The sequence below is a fragment of the Chionomys nivalis genome, chromosome 5 (assembly GCF_950005125.1).
Source record: "Chionomys nivalis chromosome 5, mChiNiv1.1, whole genome shotgun sequence".
Classification (NCBI taxonomy): domain Eukaryota; kingdom Metazoa; phylum Chordata; class Mammalia; order Rodentia; family Cricetidae; genus Chionomys; species Chionomys nivalis.
In genome coordinates this window covers 17,730,411-17,744,022 of record NC_080090.1, presented here as the reverse complement: position 1 = coordinate 17,744,022, position 13,612 = coordinate 17,730,411, and the positions used below count along the sequence as shown (strand labels likewise).

The 13,612-nt window shown below is 48.7% G+C and overlaps 1 protein-coding gene across 4 annotated transcripts in view; it reads left to right on the top strand.

Moving 5' to 3' along the window:
- The window catches only part of Sdccag8 (SHH signaling and ciliogenesis regulator SDCCAG8), a 196,160-nt gene extending 182,759 nt beyond the window's left edge, over positions 1-13,401 (top strand). For 3 of the 4 annotated variants that reach the window (XR_009057151.1, XR_009057150.1, XR_009057152.1), the window contains 3 exons: positions 4,918-5,044; positions 5,590-5,717; positions 13,105-13,401. Coding sequence is in view for 1 of the 4 variants with exons in the window: in XM_057770330.1 (XP_057626313.1) it covers positions 4,918-5,044; positions 13,105-13,134 (157 nt within the window). In the remaining 3 variants the exon portion in view is untranslated. The remainder of the gene's footprint in view (positions 1-4,917; positions 5,045-5,589; positions 5,718-13,104) is intronic. The other variant, XM_057770330.1, reaches the window with a different exon arrangement.
- Positions 13,402-13,612: the final 211 nt, after the last annotated feature.

Genomic DNA, 13,612 nt, shown 5'->3' with positions numbered 1-13,612 from the left:
TCTGAACAGTCTTTAGATTTTAGACCTCCCAGCTCACATGCCACACATATATCCTCTTCTCACCAACAACAGGGAAACGCAAGTGTATGCATTCGCTCGCGCTCACAGTGTTCATAGCAGAGGCGTGTCTGAAGCCCAGGCCCGGCCGGCAGCCTGCCCTGCTGCTCGCGCTCAGTGTTCACAGCAGAGGCGTGTCTGAAGCCCAGGCCCCGGGCTGGCAGCCTGCCCTGCTGCTCGTCTGCGTGAGCTCTGCCCTGCCCACTTGCCTGCAGAATTGTTTTGTATTTGCTACTGCTTCCATCTCTTCATGGAGTCTTGCATAGCTTTCAGAAGTGCTGTTTCAGATGATGTCCCTGTAGTGTGGCTGAGACCATGGTTGTTGGACTAGTTGAGATGTGCTTAGCCCAGCACATGGGGCTCTCCTATAACTTTTATCTTCATTTGTACTTTTAGAAGCCTGGGCCTCTTTGTTGTGGTGGAAATCACTGTCCCTTACGTACCTCAGATTCCTGGAGATGCCTCGGAAGGGAGCCTGTGCGGTGCTTGGCATAGGTAGCTGCTGCCCCCAGCGGTGGTGATTCTACACACTCCACTCGAGTCCCTAAATCAGCACCTGCCTGGTTTTTTTTTTTTTTTAAAAAAAAGTCCTTTCTCGCCGGGCGGTGGTGACGCACGCCTTTAATCCCAGCACTTGGGAGGCAGAAACAGGCGGATCTCTGTGAGTTCGAGACCAGCCTGGTCTACAAGAGCTAGTTCCAGGACAGGCTCCAAAACCACAGAGAAACCCTGTCTCAAAAAAAACAAACAAACAAACAAACAAAAAAGTCCTTTCTCATGGAACAGTCATTCTCTGACAGTCCCTAGGAACAAGTGAAAATAACCACACATTATTAGGGTAAGAGCAGCCTAGAGAAGACGCATTGAACTAAGTAAGGTCTTTGTCCTGAGAGCTCGTGCCTCTTCCTGGCAGTGTGGAGCTCTGAGCGTGGCTTACAGCCTGTGAGGTGCCTTCCTGGAAGGGCTGCCTTCCAACCACATCTGCACAGGCCTCGGAGCAGCTCCCCTCTTGTTCTCGTCACTATTTAACACACTGTAGAGGAGACGCTAAAGCCATGAAGCCTCCTCATATCAAAAAGACAGACTGGAATGAGACCTGACACTGAAAGCAGCTCTTGCCACTTAGGGGGAGCAGCAGGCAGGGGTGAACCTCCACAGACACCCCAGTGAGGAGAGGGGAGCAGGCAGGGGCGCAGACACCCCAGTGAGGAGAGGAAAGCAGACAGGGATGAGCATGCACAGACACACCAGTGAGGACAGAGGGAGCAGGCAGGGGTGAGCCTATGCAGACACCCCAGTGAGGAGAGAAAATGCTGGAGGTGTCAAAGGCTGAGGGGCTATTTGGCCCCTGGCAGACTAGTATCACTCATCTCTTCATATCACAGCCTGCTAGCCAGGTAACTGAACTACTTTTGCCTCAGTCTGCTTATCCTGAAAGTGGGCTTATAGCTCCTAACTCGTGGAATTGTGGCGAGCACTGGGTTTCGCTTTTGCATAGCACTAAGCACATCACCCTGGACAGTGAGTGCTGGGCTTGGCGTGTGCCTTTCCAGACCACACATCTGCCATCTTGACCTTGGCACCTGTTTGAGTTACACATCTGCTGAGGGCAGGGTCACCTTAGCACTTGCCACGGTCAGGCCAGCCTGTGGCAGAACTTCTAAGAAGTGAGGCTTACTGGGAAAAAGTCAGGTTGTTGGGGGCACAAGGGAAGAACGGGACTGTGGCCCCTCTTGTCTGTCTGCTTCCTAACTGCCAGGAGGTGAGTGACTTCCTGTGCTGCCCTCCGCCCCCCTCCCGGGATCTGAAACCCAGGAAACCATGAACTGAAACCCTCCTCCTTCCAGTCGTTGATCTCATCACAGCCACGCAGAGCTGAAGAGCACGGTGAGGGGCTCTTGGGAAATGCTCCCCAAAGCTTGGTGGGCTTGGGGAGATAGCCAAGTGGCCACTGCCTACATTTGATTGCAGGCTCTGCCAGGTACAGCAGGACTTATGCAAGTTAATTAACTCATCACATTCAGTTTTGCCATCTGTAAAATGGGCATGGTGACTCGAAGGTACTTCAGAGGATTATAACTGAATAACCAGTGTGAAGCTGTAAGTCCAGGGGTTCAGCAAATGTTGGCGACTGCTATCAGCTGTCAGTTTAGGTCATCAAAAAATGACTACAGTGACATATAGCTTATTTGTCTGTAGAACTGACCAAGAAACTGCTTCTTGTAATAGAGTCCCTACTGTCGTATACAGTGCAGGCTTGGCTGGGCAATGTTTCTAAAACAACTTTCAAATTAATAGAAGTCCGTTCTCCTGGTATACAGGGTGTACCTTCAGAGAGCTTCCAGAGTGGGTTTCCTCAACAGACCCCTTTTCTCTAAATTCTGTCTATACTTTTTTCAGAAAATGTGCAGTTGGGGTGTTTTTCAGTTTCTGAGTTTGACTTCCTTGCAGTATATGGAGTGACAATATCAGGGCTGCTCCCAAAACAGAAAGGGGCACTTTTTTTTTTTTTTTTTTTTTTAATGGAAGAAAACCATATCGAAGACCAACTGCATAGAGTGATCAAGTTGGTTTGAAACAACAGCCAAGTCTGGTGCAATGGTGTGTGGTCAGAGTAAAAACTACTTGGGAGGCAGAGAGAGGCAGGAGCATGACTTGAACATTGAGCCAGTGAGTTTGAGACCAGCCTGAGCAACAAACAGAGGCCTGGGTAGAGGAATGCCTCCTTCCAGGAGGGAGGGGTCCAGGTTTAGGTCTCAGGACTTCACCCCTCCTCCATGGGTGCCAATGCAGGAAGCCTTTGTACTCAGCATTAACTTCTGTCTTGCATGGACTGCCACCTCCACTCCAGGCTTATAAACATCCAGATTGTTCATAAACGTCATGTTCCTGCCCCACTTGTTGTCAGAAGCAGGAAGCCAAAAGCCACTACCCCAATAGGACTTACTCTGAGGGAAGCTACCTTGGGGCTCCACAGCCCTGCTGCTCCCCATGGTGCTTCTCAGCTGCTGACTGGAACAGGGAACGGTTAACTGCTTCTCAGAAAAGCAAGGCTGCCAGTGGTCCTGTGGGAGCCACTCCAGGCCTCCAGCAGAGCGGAGTGCTACAAGGAAAGGGGATGTGTGCCCAGGCAGCAGCATGCCCCCCCAGCTTCAGGCAGGTCAGTCCCCTCCTTGGATTAGCACAGAGACTGACCTCACAGAAAGCCCTGCCCTTTGACCTTGTGTTGGAGTGGAAGCCCATGGTTCCTTCTCCAAGGTTAGAGGAAGAATGTGGCACAGACACAGGCAGGAAACCCTTATTGGGCAGTGAGCTCAGGTTTGATGGGGTCACTGGGGAGGAAGCCAAGCTAGGCCCCTTGGCCCTTCCATCATCTGAACAATAGAAGAGGACCATGGAAGCCTGGGGTGGGGCACTGATGTGCAGTGCACTGCCTCCATGTTCTCGTCAGGCACAGTAGGATGCCCCAGCTGAGAACCCCTGACCCCGTGTGAGTGGATGTAGGGGGCTCACTAAGTGCTGGCAAGAGGTGATGGGGCTGGGACTAGGAAGCAGTGACTGTGGTCCAGTCCTGTGTGTACAGAGAAAGGCAGATGGGAGCAGGTTATACCATGCTTTGTGGTCTGTGTGTGCGTGCACACGCATGTATGTAAAATACTACACTATTGCCAGATTTCCAGAAATGCATTGTGCTTATAGCCAGACACTATCCCATTTTTAGTAAACAGAATGTCCCAAGGCCTTAAGGTGTGACTCTGTAATGCAGCCTGTGCTGGAAGCCACCAGAAGCACTACCTGAGGAGAGCCTGCAGAGAGGCGTCCCCAGGTCAGCAGCTGCATGCATGGGCCACCAGGTGTAGGAGCCTGGCATTTGAGATGCACATGTAGCTTGTGCCATCCGCACTCAGCAGTGCTGCTCCTGCCCCTGGGGGCCGAGGAAGACTGCACTGCGCCTTTCTTTCCAGAGAAGCTCTGGGCGGCAACTCCACTCTAAATTTAACGCAAAGCTGCCTTCCATGGGCACGTGTGCTCGTGTGACTGCCTGGGCTGTCTATGGACGGATGAGGATAATGGCTGGAGTGAATTAGCAAGTCTGAGGAGGAGAGCCTATCAGCAGAAGGACAAATTTAGGATCTTTGAAGACAGCTGGTCAGCAGTGCCATAGCCTATGGCTATAGGGGTTAGAATGCAAAGTCCTTAGTTCAGGGTTTTGGGAGCGTCACCCCATCCCTAGCCAGTCTGCCCCAGCCACTCCCAGATAAACAATGCAGGCATTTAGGCCTTTTTTTTTTTAAAAACCTCTGCTTATGAGTCTAAGGCCTCAGGTTTTCTTCTATACCCAACTTCAAGATGTAGAGGGGACTGCTGTTTGCCTTGTCATTTGCTGCCCTGTACTTGCATGTCTCTGCGCTCTCAGGAGCTTCCACAGCTACTATGCACACAGTTAAGGCTCCATCTCCACTGTCTGCCCGTCTCCCTGGTTTCTGTTTGCAGGCTTTGTTCTCAGGCCCCGTGCTAAAGGGAGGAACCTAATGGGAGGAAGTTGGGTTGTTGTGGGTGTGATTCTGATGTTGGCTTCCTCTTCATTTCCTATCCTCCTTGAAGTGAGGACTTCTATCAGACATCTAAACAAGGGAAACTGCCTTGTCACAGACCCAAAGCCATACAGCTAATTGTGGGATCAATACAGGAAACTAATCATGGGTTGAAACTTATAAATACATAAGCCAAAGTAAGCCATTTCTTCCGGCATAGTGCTGGCATGTTAACACATATAACTGATGGAGCTGACACCTCTCACTGTTCTCTGTGCTCTCCAAACAACCAGCCCCTAGAACCCGTCTCCATTCTTTTCCGCAGACTCAGGCAGCTGGATAAGCACGGCCAGGCCACAGCCCAGCAGCTGGTGCAGTTGCTCAACAAGCAGAATCAGCTTCTCCTGGAGCGACAGAACCTGTCAGAGGAGGTGGACCGTCTGCGAGCCCAGGTAGGGTGCGAGGACACATAGGCCATGAGCTGTACCGAGCTGTACCAAGTACCAAGTATTCAGTGCAGAGTGGGAGTGCACACAGGGACCACTGCAGGCCAGGTTCAGGGCGGCCCACAGGAGCTCTCTCCTTCCCCTTCTCCAAATCCCTGCTGATCTCATGGGTCAGCCTGCCAATTGGCATGGGTATGGAAAAGTATGAGCTGAGGCTTGTCTCCCAGCAGCCTTGGCACATGTATCACCCCGTCACACCAAAGGCAGCCACACCATGCAGGAACACTGGTGTGGGAAGACAGAAAGTAGGGGGGTGGGAGCAGCAGTGGTCAGGCCCGACATGTGGAGGAGACAGCTGTGAACTGCCCCTGAGGACACCTAGAAGGAAGAGGTGTTCCCATGGAATCAGATGTCCTTTCCCAAGTCAGTAGCAGTGGCTCTGGGGACGGGGAAGGGTAGCAGAGTGCCTAGAAGTCCACTGTCTAGAACATGCACTCACTGTCCACTTAAGCAAGCCAGCACAATTGATATTTATTGTCTCCATTTTGCAGATAGGGAAACTGAGGCTCAAACAAGCATATTCAGCTAGCAAATAGGGGCACAACAAATGGAACCTAAGTCTGACTCCAGAGCCCAAGCTGTCCCCATTCAGATTAGATAATGGCGGAAAAGAGTTCAGGTGAGTTGAATGGGCGGCACGAAACTCCTGTTCTCAGCAGCTTCTCCTTACACCGGAGACCAGAGAGGGTTCTCCCCACCCATCAAGCTGTTGGACTTGTAAGGGTGGCTTCTGCCTTTAACTGGGATTGCAGCCAGGTGCTCTAAGGGACTTCACATGGCATGTGCCTGATTAGTGGGGAAGCGTTAGAAGTGATAGGGATGAAAGACCATTTCCCCTTCTCCATTCAAAATGACCTTGATCTGATAATCCTGACCTGCCTCGACACTCAGCTTGTTCAGTCCCTTTGTAAATCACTCGGAGTTGTAAAGGAGCCAAATTGGACACCAGGCAGAGGACTTAGGCAATGAGTAGAAATATGGATTTATAGGGTTATAGGCCAGTGGGATCAGACTAGACACTGACAACTGTGTCTTGAATGTGTATAAACACACACACACACACACACAGAGAGAGAGAGAGAGAGACAGAGACAGAGAGAAATAGATCCTGGTGATCCCTAACTCCCCAGGGCATCATGTCTGGAAGCCTCCATTTATAAGCTGTTGGGGTAACTGGAATGGAACAAAGGATGTCTTAGTTTGGTTCTAGAGCCAGAAGCAATTCCATTTGAAGACACTGGCCAAGTCACCCATGGTTCTCTGAGCTGTCCTTATGAGTACCATGGAAATTAGGAAATCTGGATGTACTGGGATAGTGGCATACTCACTGGTACCTCAAGGACTTAGTAGGCTGAAATATCCCATACTTGATATCACCCTCTCTCCTTCTTGAGAGGGTCCTATAGAGCCAGAGGTGTCAGTACCTTCTTAACTGTGCCCAATGCTGAGGCCATCTCTCAACTGAGTAGCCTGATTTTTGGTGATAATACAGGTGTGTTGACAGATCTGAGGGAGAACTGCCTGATCAAACTCCAAAGTCAACAGAGCCACTTTTAGTGACTGGGCTTCTGCTGCATGTCATGAAGGACCGGGATCCACGGCATAAATGAACTTGCCTTCTCTCTGGACTTTAGACCTTTCTCTAACATGACCTTGGCCTTTGGACTCTATCTCCTCTCTTTACAGCACACAGGTCTTAACAGAGATGTTTAGAAGCCTTTTCCTGGGCCATAAAAAAAAAAATCTGAGAAATGAAAATTCATTGCAGGATTTGCACGGAACACTTTTAAAAGAAAATATTCCTGGAAAAAGTCTTTCTTCCCTTACCAGTGGCAACAGAAATGACTTGTCTGCCCCTTGCTCTCCGATACTTACCTATCTGGAGCATTTCTGATGGTGCTTTTTAGATTGAAATTCTATCTTGGGAGTTATTTTAAGATGACCAAGATGAAATAAATTTGGCAGAGGTGATGTTGGCTCCCAGCTCCAAATCCTGGGAGCTGTTAAGAGACCAGTATGGCTTTACCAGCTCTGCACCCAGTCTACCCTTTTGGCACAAGTGTTGCAGTGATCTCTGTGTGCTGGCACTTGGTAGCCTCTGTGATGCATTTTTGTCTTGAAGTCAACATGAATATAAACTGAGTTTTTAAAGGAACCCTTGAAGTAAGAAGGCCAAAATTTGGCTGACTCTGTAACTGGTAGGAGAAGTGGTACCAGAGGGCTCTGGAAGGAACAGCTGGACTGTTGGGCCTGCAGCTTCCTTTGTGTGCAGCGTGATGATGTGAGGGTGAACGGTTCTATTTTCTCAGCCTGGATGAATTAAGCGCAGTAGCTTAATTTTGCATGTCAAACTCTGAAAATCTCTGTCTGCTCAGTACCCAAAAGAGAGTGAGCATTTTCTGACCAGACAGCTGCTTGGGAGTTTAGGCACATTGCTCAGACTGGCTCAACGTCCTAAGCCCTGGCCAGTGTAGAGGAAGGATGGTGGGCTCCCAACAGGAAATGCCTTGTTTCTAAGCCTTGATTATTCTAAATGGCCTCTGTTTAGATTTAGATTCGGAGTCACGCACAGCTTCATGCCCATGGAGGAATCCAGTCCTGGTTGTGACCTTGTGCAATGCCACTTCTGGCTGGAGAGCTTACACAGCTGCTGGGTGGCAGGAAAGTCACTGTCCAGAGTGCCGGATGGCCCTCCAGCTTCAGTGTGCACCTAACTCAGGACTGACACTTCCTGACTTACACACTGGGAGGGACTTTTAGAAAAAGGCCTTTAGAAAGGCGTCAATTGACTGCCTGTGTGGGCATGGCCATTCCAGCTTGATCTTATCCTGGCAGCAGCCTGAGGCCTCTCACAGCCTGGCTGATGATGAGAAGGCTGCACCAGCCCTCTCCTTGGCAGAGCTGCCTAGCTGGGGAGAGCCAGAATTACCATAGTAGTAGTGTGGAGGTGGCTTGTGGGTGAGGGTCATGGGTCCCTGGGGACTAGGTAAGGCTTGACAGCTTGCAGCAGGGTCAGGGGTCAGCAGCCCAAGCCCAGAGACTCTGACATCTGGCCAGGAAGGGTGGGGCCAGCTGGTGAGGAAATGAAGGTCTGTTCTTGGGTCTGGGAGAGGGAAGAAAACACAAATGGTCTGTCTACTTGGAGGGCTGTTCTCCCATCAAGATGAGTTTGGGAGTTACTGGGTAATGACTCTGGTTTCAGCTGCCTGGCACCCACCAATAGCTGTCACCCTGAGCCGGCTGCCTGTTCAGTCCTCAGCATTCAGTCTGGGGAGGGATTCCCTTTGAGTCCCTTCTTATGAATCACTCACAGTTTAGAAAACAGTCTGAAGCTGCCGTGTCAGTGGTTAATCAGTTGGCCCTATGACTTTTAAGCATTCTTGGCAGCAAATGCACTTTCTAATTTGATTTAGAGTTGTGCATGGATCCAGCAGCCATATGTGATTATATTCAAGATCATCGACATTATCTCATTACATCAGAGGACTCATTGAATAGAGTTGAAAACAAGCACACGAGGCAGATTCTAGGGGAGGAGAGGCCTGCCTGTAACTAACAGACACAGGGTGGAAGCTGGAGGGGGGCAGCTCAAGTGAGGGTGGCCCAGACCCACTGGCTGGTAGGGAGTTGGTAGCCAAAGTGGGACCCAGAGGTGGTCACTCTTCCTTTGTCCTTCCTAGAGCTCAGGGGCTTTGCCTAGCTGACTTCAGGGCCCACATAGTTAACTACCTGCAGACAGATGGTGTCTTATGAAAGAACAGAAAATACACTGAATACAATAAATTACAAGACCTCCTCCTAAACCAGGATTTTTTTGGAAAGAATTCTAAATAGATGAAAACAAACAATTTGATTTCAACCAAATTGTTGTTTTTTGTTTTTATCCTGATTTTCACCCGAATTGTCAGTCTCAAAAATAAACACTGATACATTCCCAGAAAATATTTTTCAAATAAAAACTGACTCTGTTAAAGTTTGCCCTGATTCTTTCAAAACTGTGTACAAGACACTGTCAACCAAAGTGACTTGCATATTTTTTTAGATCAACTTGAACATATGCAGCTAAGATGTCATTAACGGCCTGCTGCTGGGTGTTTCTAAGAGAATGACACGAGACCCCAGGCTGCATCTCCAACACAGGGTCTGCAACCCTCACAGATACTTCCCCAAGCAGTTGAAACTGCATGCACTCAGCTTAGTTGTTCATCTAGGCGCCGTGTGCGTCATTAATACTGAAAAGTGCACCAGGCTCCATCTATGAAAGGCCTCTTCTAACAGTTCCCTTTGTCCAAGAATGCCTACTTCCAGAATAGGAACAGTGGATAAAAAAATGTTGAATTTTATATTGCTTCTGATGCATTTTCTCCTCTTATTGCTTTCTGAGTTAGACATTACATTTTGCAATATAAATTCACAATCGAGTTTTTAAAGGGAGCTAAATATTTTAATCCAATTAGACAAGTGAACAAAACACTGAATATTACATGTAGTGGAGATAAGTGGTTCTTGCCTTTAAAAGACTGTAATTCCGTCACATTGCAACCCCAAATGTCAATGTTGTCTTCATCTTTAACACTTTCAAACACGAGGCAACCAGAGGCTCCACTCCCTGCTGTTGGTGACACTGTCTGTCCTTTGGGAATTCTTAAAATGTATTTTCCATGGAAATATGATTCCCATAACACAGACACCTGCCCCTGTGCAGAACAAGTACTTAGGACCCAGAAGCCAACACTGACCTAAGGAGGAGCTCTGCTGACGAATGACTTACAAGAGCCCAGCACAGAGCTGTCCACAGAGGTGCAGCCTCTTCATTCTGCTTTCTTCTTGTTCTGGCTTCTGCAGAGGTGGCAGAGCCAGAGCAACAGTGGAAGGGAAACTCAGCTATCCTCAGAAGCCCAGACAAGTGGCCAGCAAGGAGTCACTGCTGGTCTATGGTGACTTGTGACTTGCTGCCTTAGTGGTTCCTAGCAGAAGCCGTGGCCTGTGCTGGGGAGTCTGCTCTAGGATCTGGGGCACTGCTGAATTGTGAGCTTTGTGGACATTACCACCTGCTAAGCTAGGTGTCCTGTATTGCTATAACTCACTGATGTCTACAGCTCATAGCCTTTATTCTGTCTAGGCTGATCCATTCTAGGTTGCAGCCCATCTTGCCCTTTATAATGTTGCCGTGCCAGCTTCTCAGTAATTCGTGATGTGTCAAAGCAGGCCTTGAGAATCATGGTAGGCTCTGTACTTGGAGGTCACATGCCTAGGTTAAGATCTCAGCTCTTCACTTCAGATATAGGATAGGTCCCATTTGGAGCCCAGTCCAGGTGCTACTGAAGTTTACAGTCACTGTCAACATCACAGCAGGACCATGGGGCTATTAGACAGAAGTCACTTCATAGCCTCCCAGAAAGATGGAGGAATATTGCCCAAAGAAGACGTGGTGTGATGGGAAAGCAGAGTACATGAGTATCCCATAGCACCAGAAGGGAAGGCAAGCCACAAAGAGGAGCCTGGGCCTGGGTGTACTTCTGTCAGTTACCTCAGAACAAGCTTGGAAGGATCACCGAGGAAGTGTCCACCTTTTTAAAAGTAGATGCCCACTGCCAGAGGCATAGACACAGAATGTTGACTTGGAAGGCTGTAGGACACTGGGGTGAAAGGGCAAAGCCCTGTGGGCAGTCACTTCAGAGGCTGGGGTGAGGCAAAGAGATAAATGGAAATGGTGGCCGAGACTACAGACAGAGAATCTGAGGACCCCAAAGCACAGCCAACTGGACAACAGTCTGGGATGGCCCATGCAACTCACTTCCTAAACTCCAAGTCTAAAGTAAGTATCAGAAATAAATTAGGCATAAACCCCAAAGTTTTGGGGGAAAGGCTGTGATAGGAGTTAAGAGTGACAAGAAGCACGTGGGTCAGGAACATCGGGCTGTAGCCAGGAAAGCAAAGGGATGTCTTTCTATTCCCAGGGCAGTCACAGATTGGGGGGGGGGCATAGCAGGGGTCATGGTGACAGGTGAGGTGGCAGGAGGGGGAGATGGCTGTCAAAGGCTCAAGCTGAAGTTCCAAACTAAAAACATTCCCTTGACACACATCTTCACTTCTGGACTGATGCCACAGAAAGACACACCAGCAACACCACAACAAGTGTCGGCAGATATGTCAGATAGAGGTAGGAACTCCCATTTTTATGTCTCTGGGTATCCGCAGAGTCCAGGCAGCACTGAAAAGGTCCCTCTAGTAGACAGGGTGGCAGTGCTACTCTCAGGCCAGTACTTACCTTGCACCAGAGTACAAGGCTTAAAGAAGATGTGCACTGGCAGTAAGGAGGCAGTGTCTACCCAAAGTGGAGGCTGGCGCTGATGGGAGAGGGACAGCCCCTTACCTCCAGGAGCAGGGTCTTCATGTGTTCCTGTTTTGCCTCTCACTGTGTCATCACAGGAGGTTGTCCCCAGTCAGAAGAGCAGGCCAGAGTCAACAGGGAGCCCAGTGATGACACATCACTAGATGACCTTGGAGCCAAAAACACTCAAAGGACTGTGAACTGTATTTCCTGGAGCTGGGTTAATAAAGATCCTGTTGCAAGCTCCACTCTGCCACAGGAGTCTATGCCACTGTCTGCACTCAAGTAGGGATTTTCTGCCCAAGTGCATTCATTTTTGTCTTCTGAAATGTCATGGTCTGTGTTGTTCAGTCACCCACTTTCTTGGGTTAAAAGCCCCAATGTCTAGGGACCCAGGATAGCAGGCAGCCTGTCCTATTTGGCTATACTCGGAGCACTGGAGAGGGCATCCCAGCAAGTCACTCTCATAATCAATATCTGCTTGTTCAGTGAGGCCTGGTGTCAGCTCTAATGGAGACCCTCTGTCTGCTTATCACAGTTGGTGGCAGGCTTTGGTGACTGACAGATGTCCCAAGGACCCCTCTAGAACAGTCTGAGAACAGAGCTCCCACAAGCTCTGATAAGCTCCTCCTCTTTTTAACCTTATGCTGTCCTGAAATGATCTTGTCTTTTGCCACAGCCTCACCTGCATTCCCTGTGTGGAAACCACTCTGCTCACATTAACAGTTAAGTGAAATTCACTACCATGGTACTCATACATCTACCTGAAATACACACGATTTTCTTTTTCCAGGAAGGAAGGGGGGTGTATTTCCACTATGTCTCACTTGGGCTTCCAACTCAGAAATCCCCAACATGTAATCATGGCTTCCCCTAGGCAGCAGAGCTCTGGCCTGGTCTCTAGATCTAGTCATGCAAGGTGGGCGGGCTCTGGCCCGATGGGAACTGCAGTTCTAGGCCTACCACAGACAACCCTCCTCAAACTCGCACAGCACTGTAGCTGGCCGTCTTCCACTAAAGGCACTGCAGAAATAGGGAGACTTTTGATATACTTAGCATAGCATGAACTTGTGTGCAAAGTCAGAATAGTCATAGGGGAATGGTGTTCAGCACTTTCCCAACCCTTGGCTCTCCCCAAACCAGAAAGTGCAAAATCTTAGAAATGAGACCTCAGTATCATGGGTCACACCTTCCAACATGTGGGTGGGGTGCCAATATGTAAAAAGGCATTTATATATGTTACAAGAAGCTGCGGGTAACAGAGGCTCCTTTGTGTTAGTCCATATAGACTGGCTGACATTCTAATTTTCCCCTACTTTAAAGCCCATTGTAATGTCAGATCTGTTTCTAACAAATAGTTGGACACATTGTCATAATGTCAACTCTTCTTAGGTAAAGGTATACACAGGCCTGGAGTACTGGCTGCTTTCAGAAGAAAAGCATTAGAGGTACACAGCCTGATACTTAAACACAAAAAGGGCTTTCTTTAGTCTTCAGTGGCAAGGAGTGAGGCACAAATTTTCAATACAGTTGGCTACATATGATTTCCACGTTTTAGCAACAAGAACCTTTTCTCCAAAACTTCAGCAATAACAGCTGACCAAACTAGCAAATGAGAAAACAAATACCCATGATCTATTTAAACTTACTTTTTATTATCATTTTTTTCCAGTTACCCAGCATGCCACAATCTGATTGCTGACCTGGATGAAACAGAGTGAAATAAATGATTTACAAAGAGATATGTACATTCATCTGATTTGTACTTAATGTGCCACAGTGCACCAAAACCTCCCCAGGAAGACACCACCTGGGACTGCAGGGGGGCTGGTCCTCATGCCATGGTTCTGTCCCTGTGCTACAGACGGGTAGTGCTTCAGCATGAACTGGCTCAGGCTAGTTGGAGTGTGTGCTCAAAACAACTTCAAGTCACTGTCTACTCTAGAGTATGCACGGGATTAATAAAATGACCTCTCTTAAAAGACTTGAGTTGTTCTGTTTCCTTTTCATCTTGTAGCAGTGACAGACAAAACACCAAAGGCACAGGTTGTAAGTCAGCCAAAGTGTACTGAAGACCACCTCTCCTGCTGCCATCCCCTTCTTCCCTGTGTGATATGAAGATTATGCACACCTGTAGCCAGCATCCGGCATTCCCCATCCAACTGTGCACTCAGGAAACA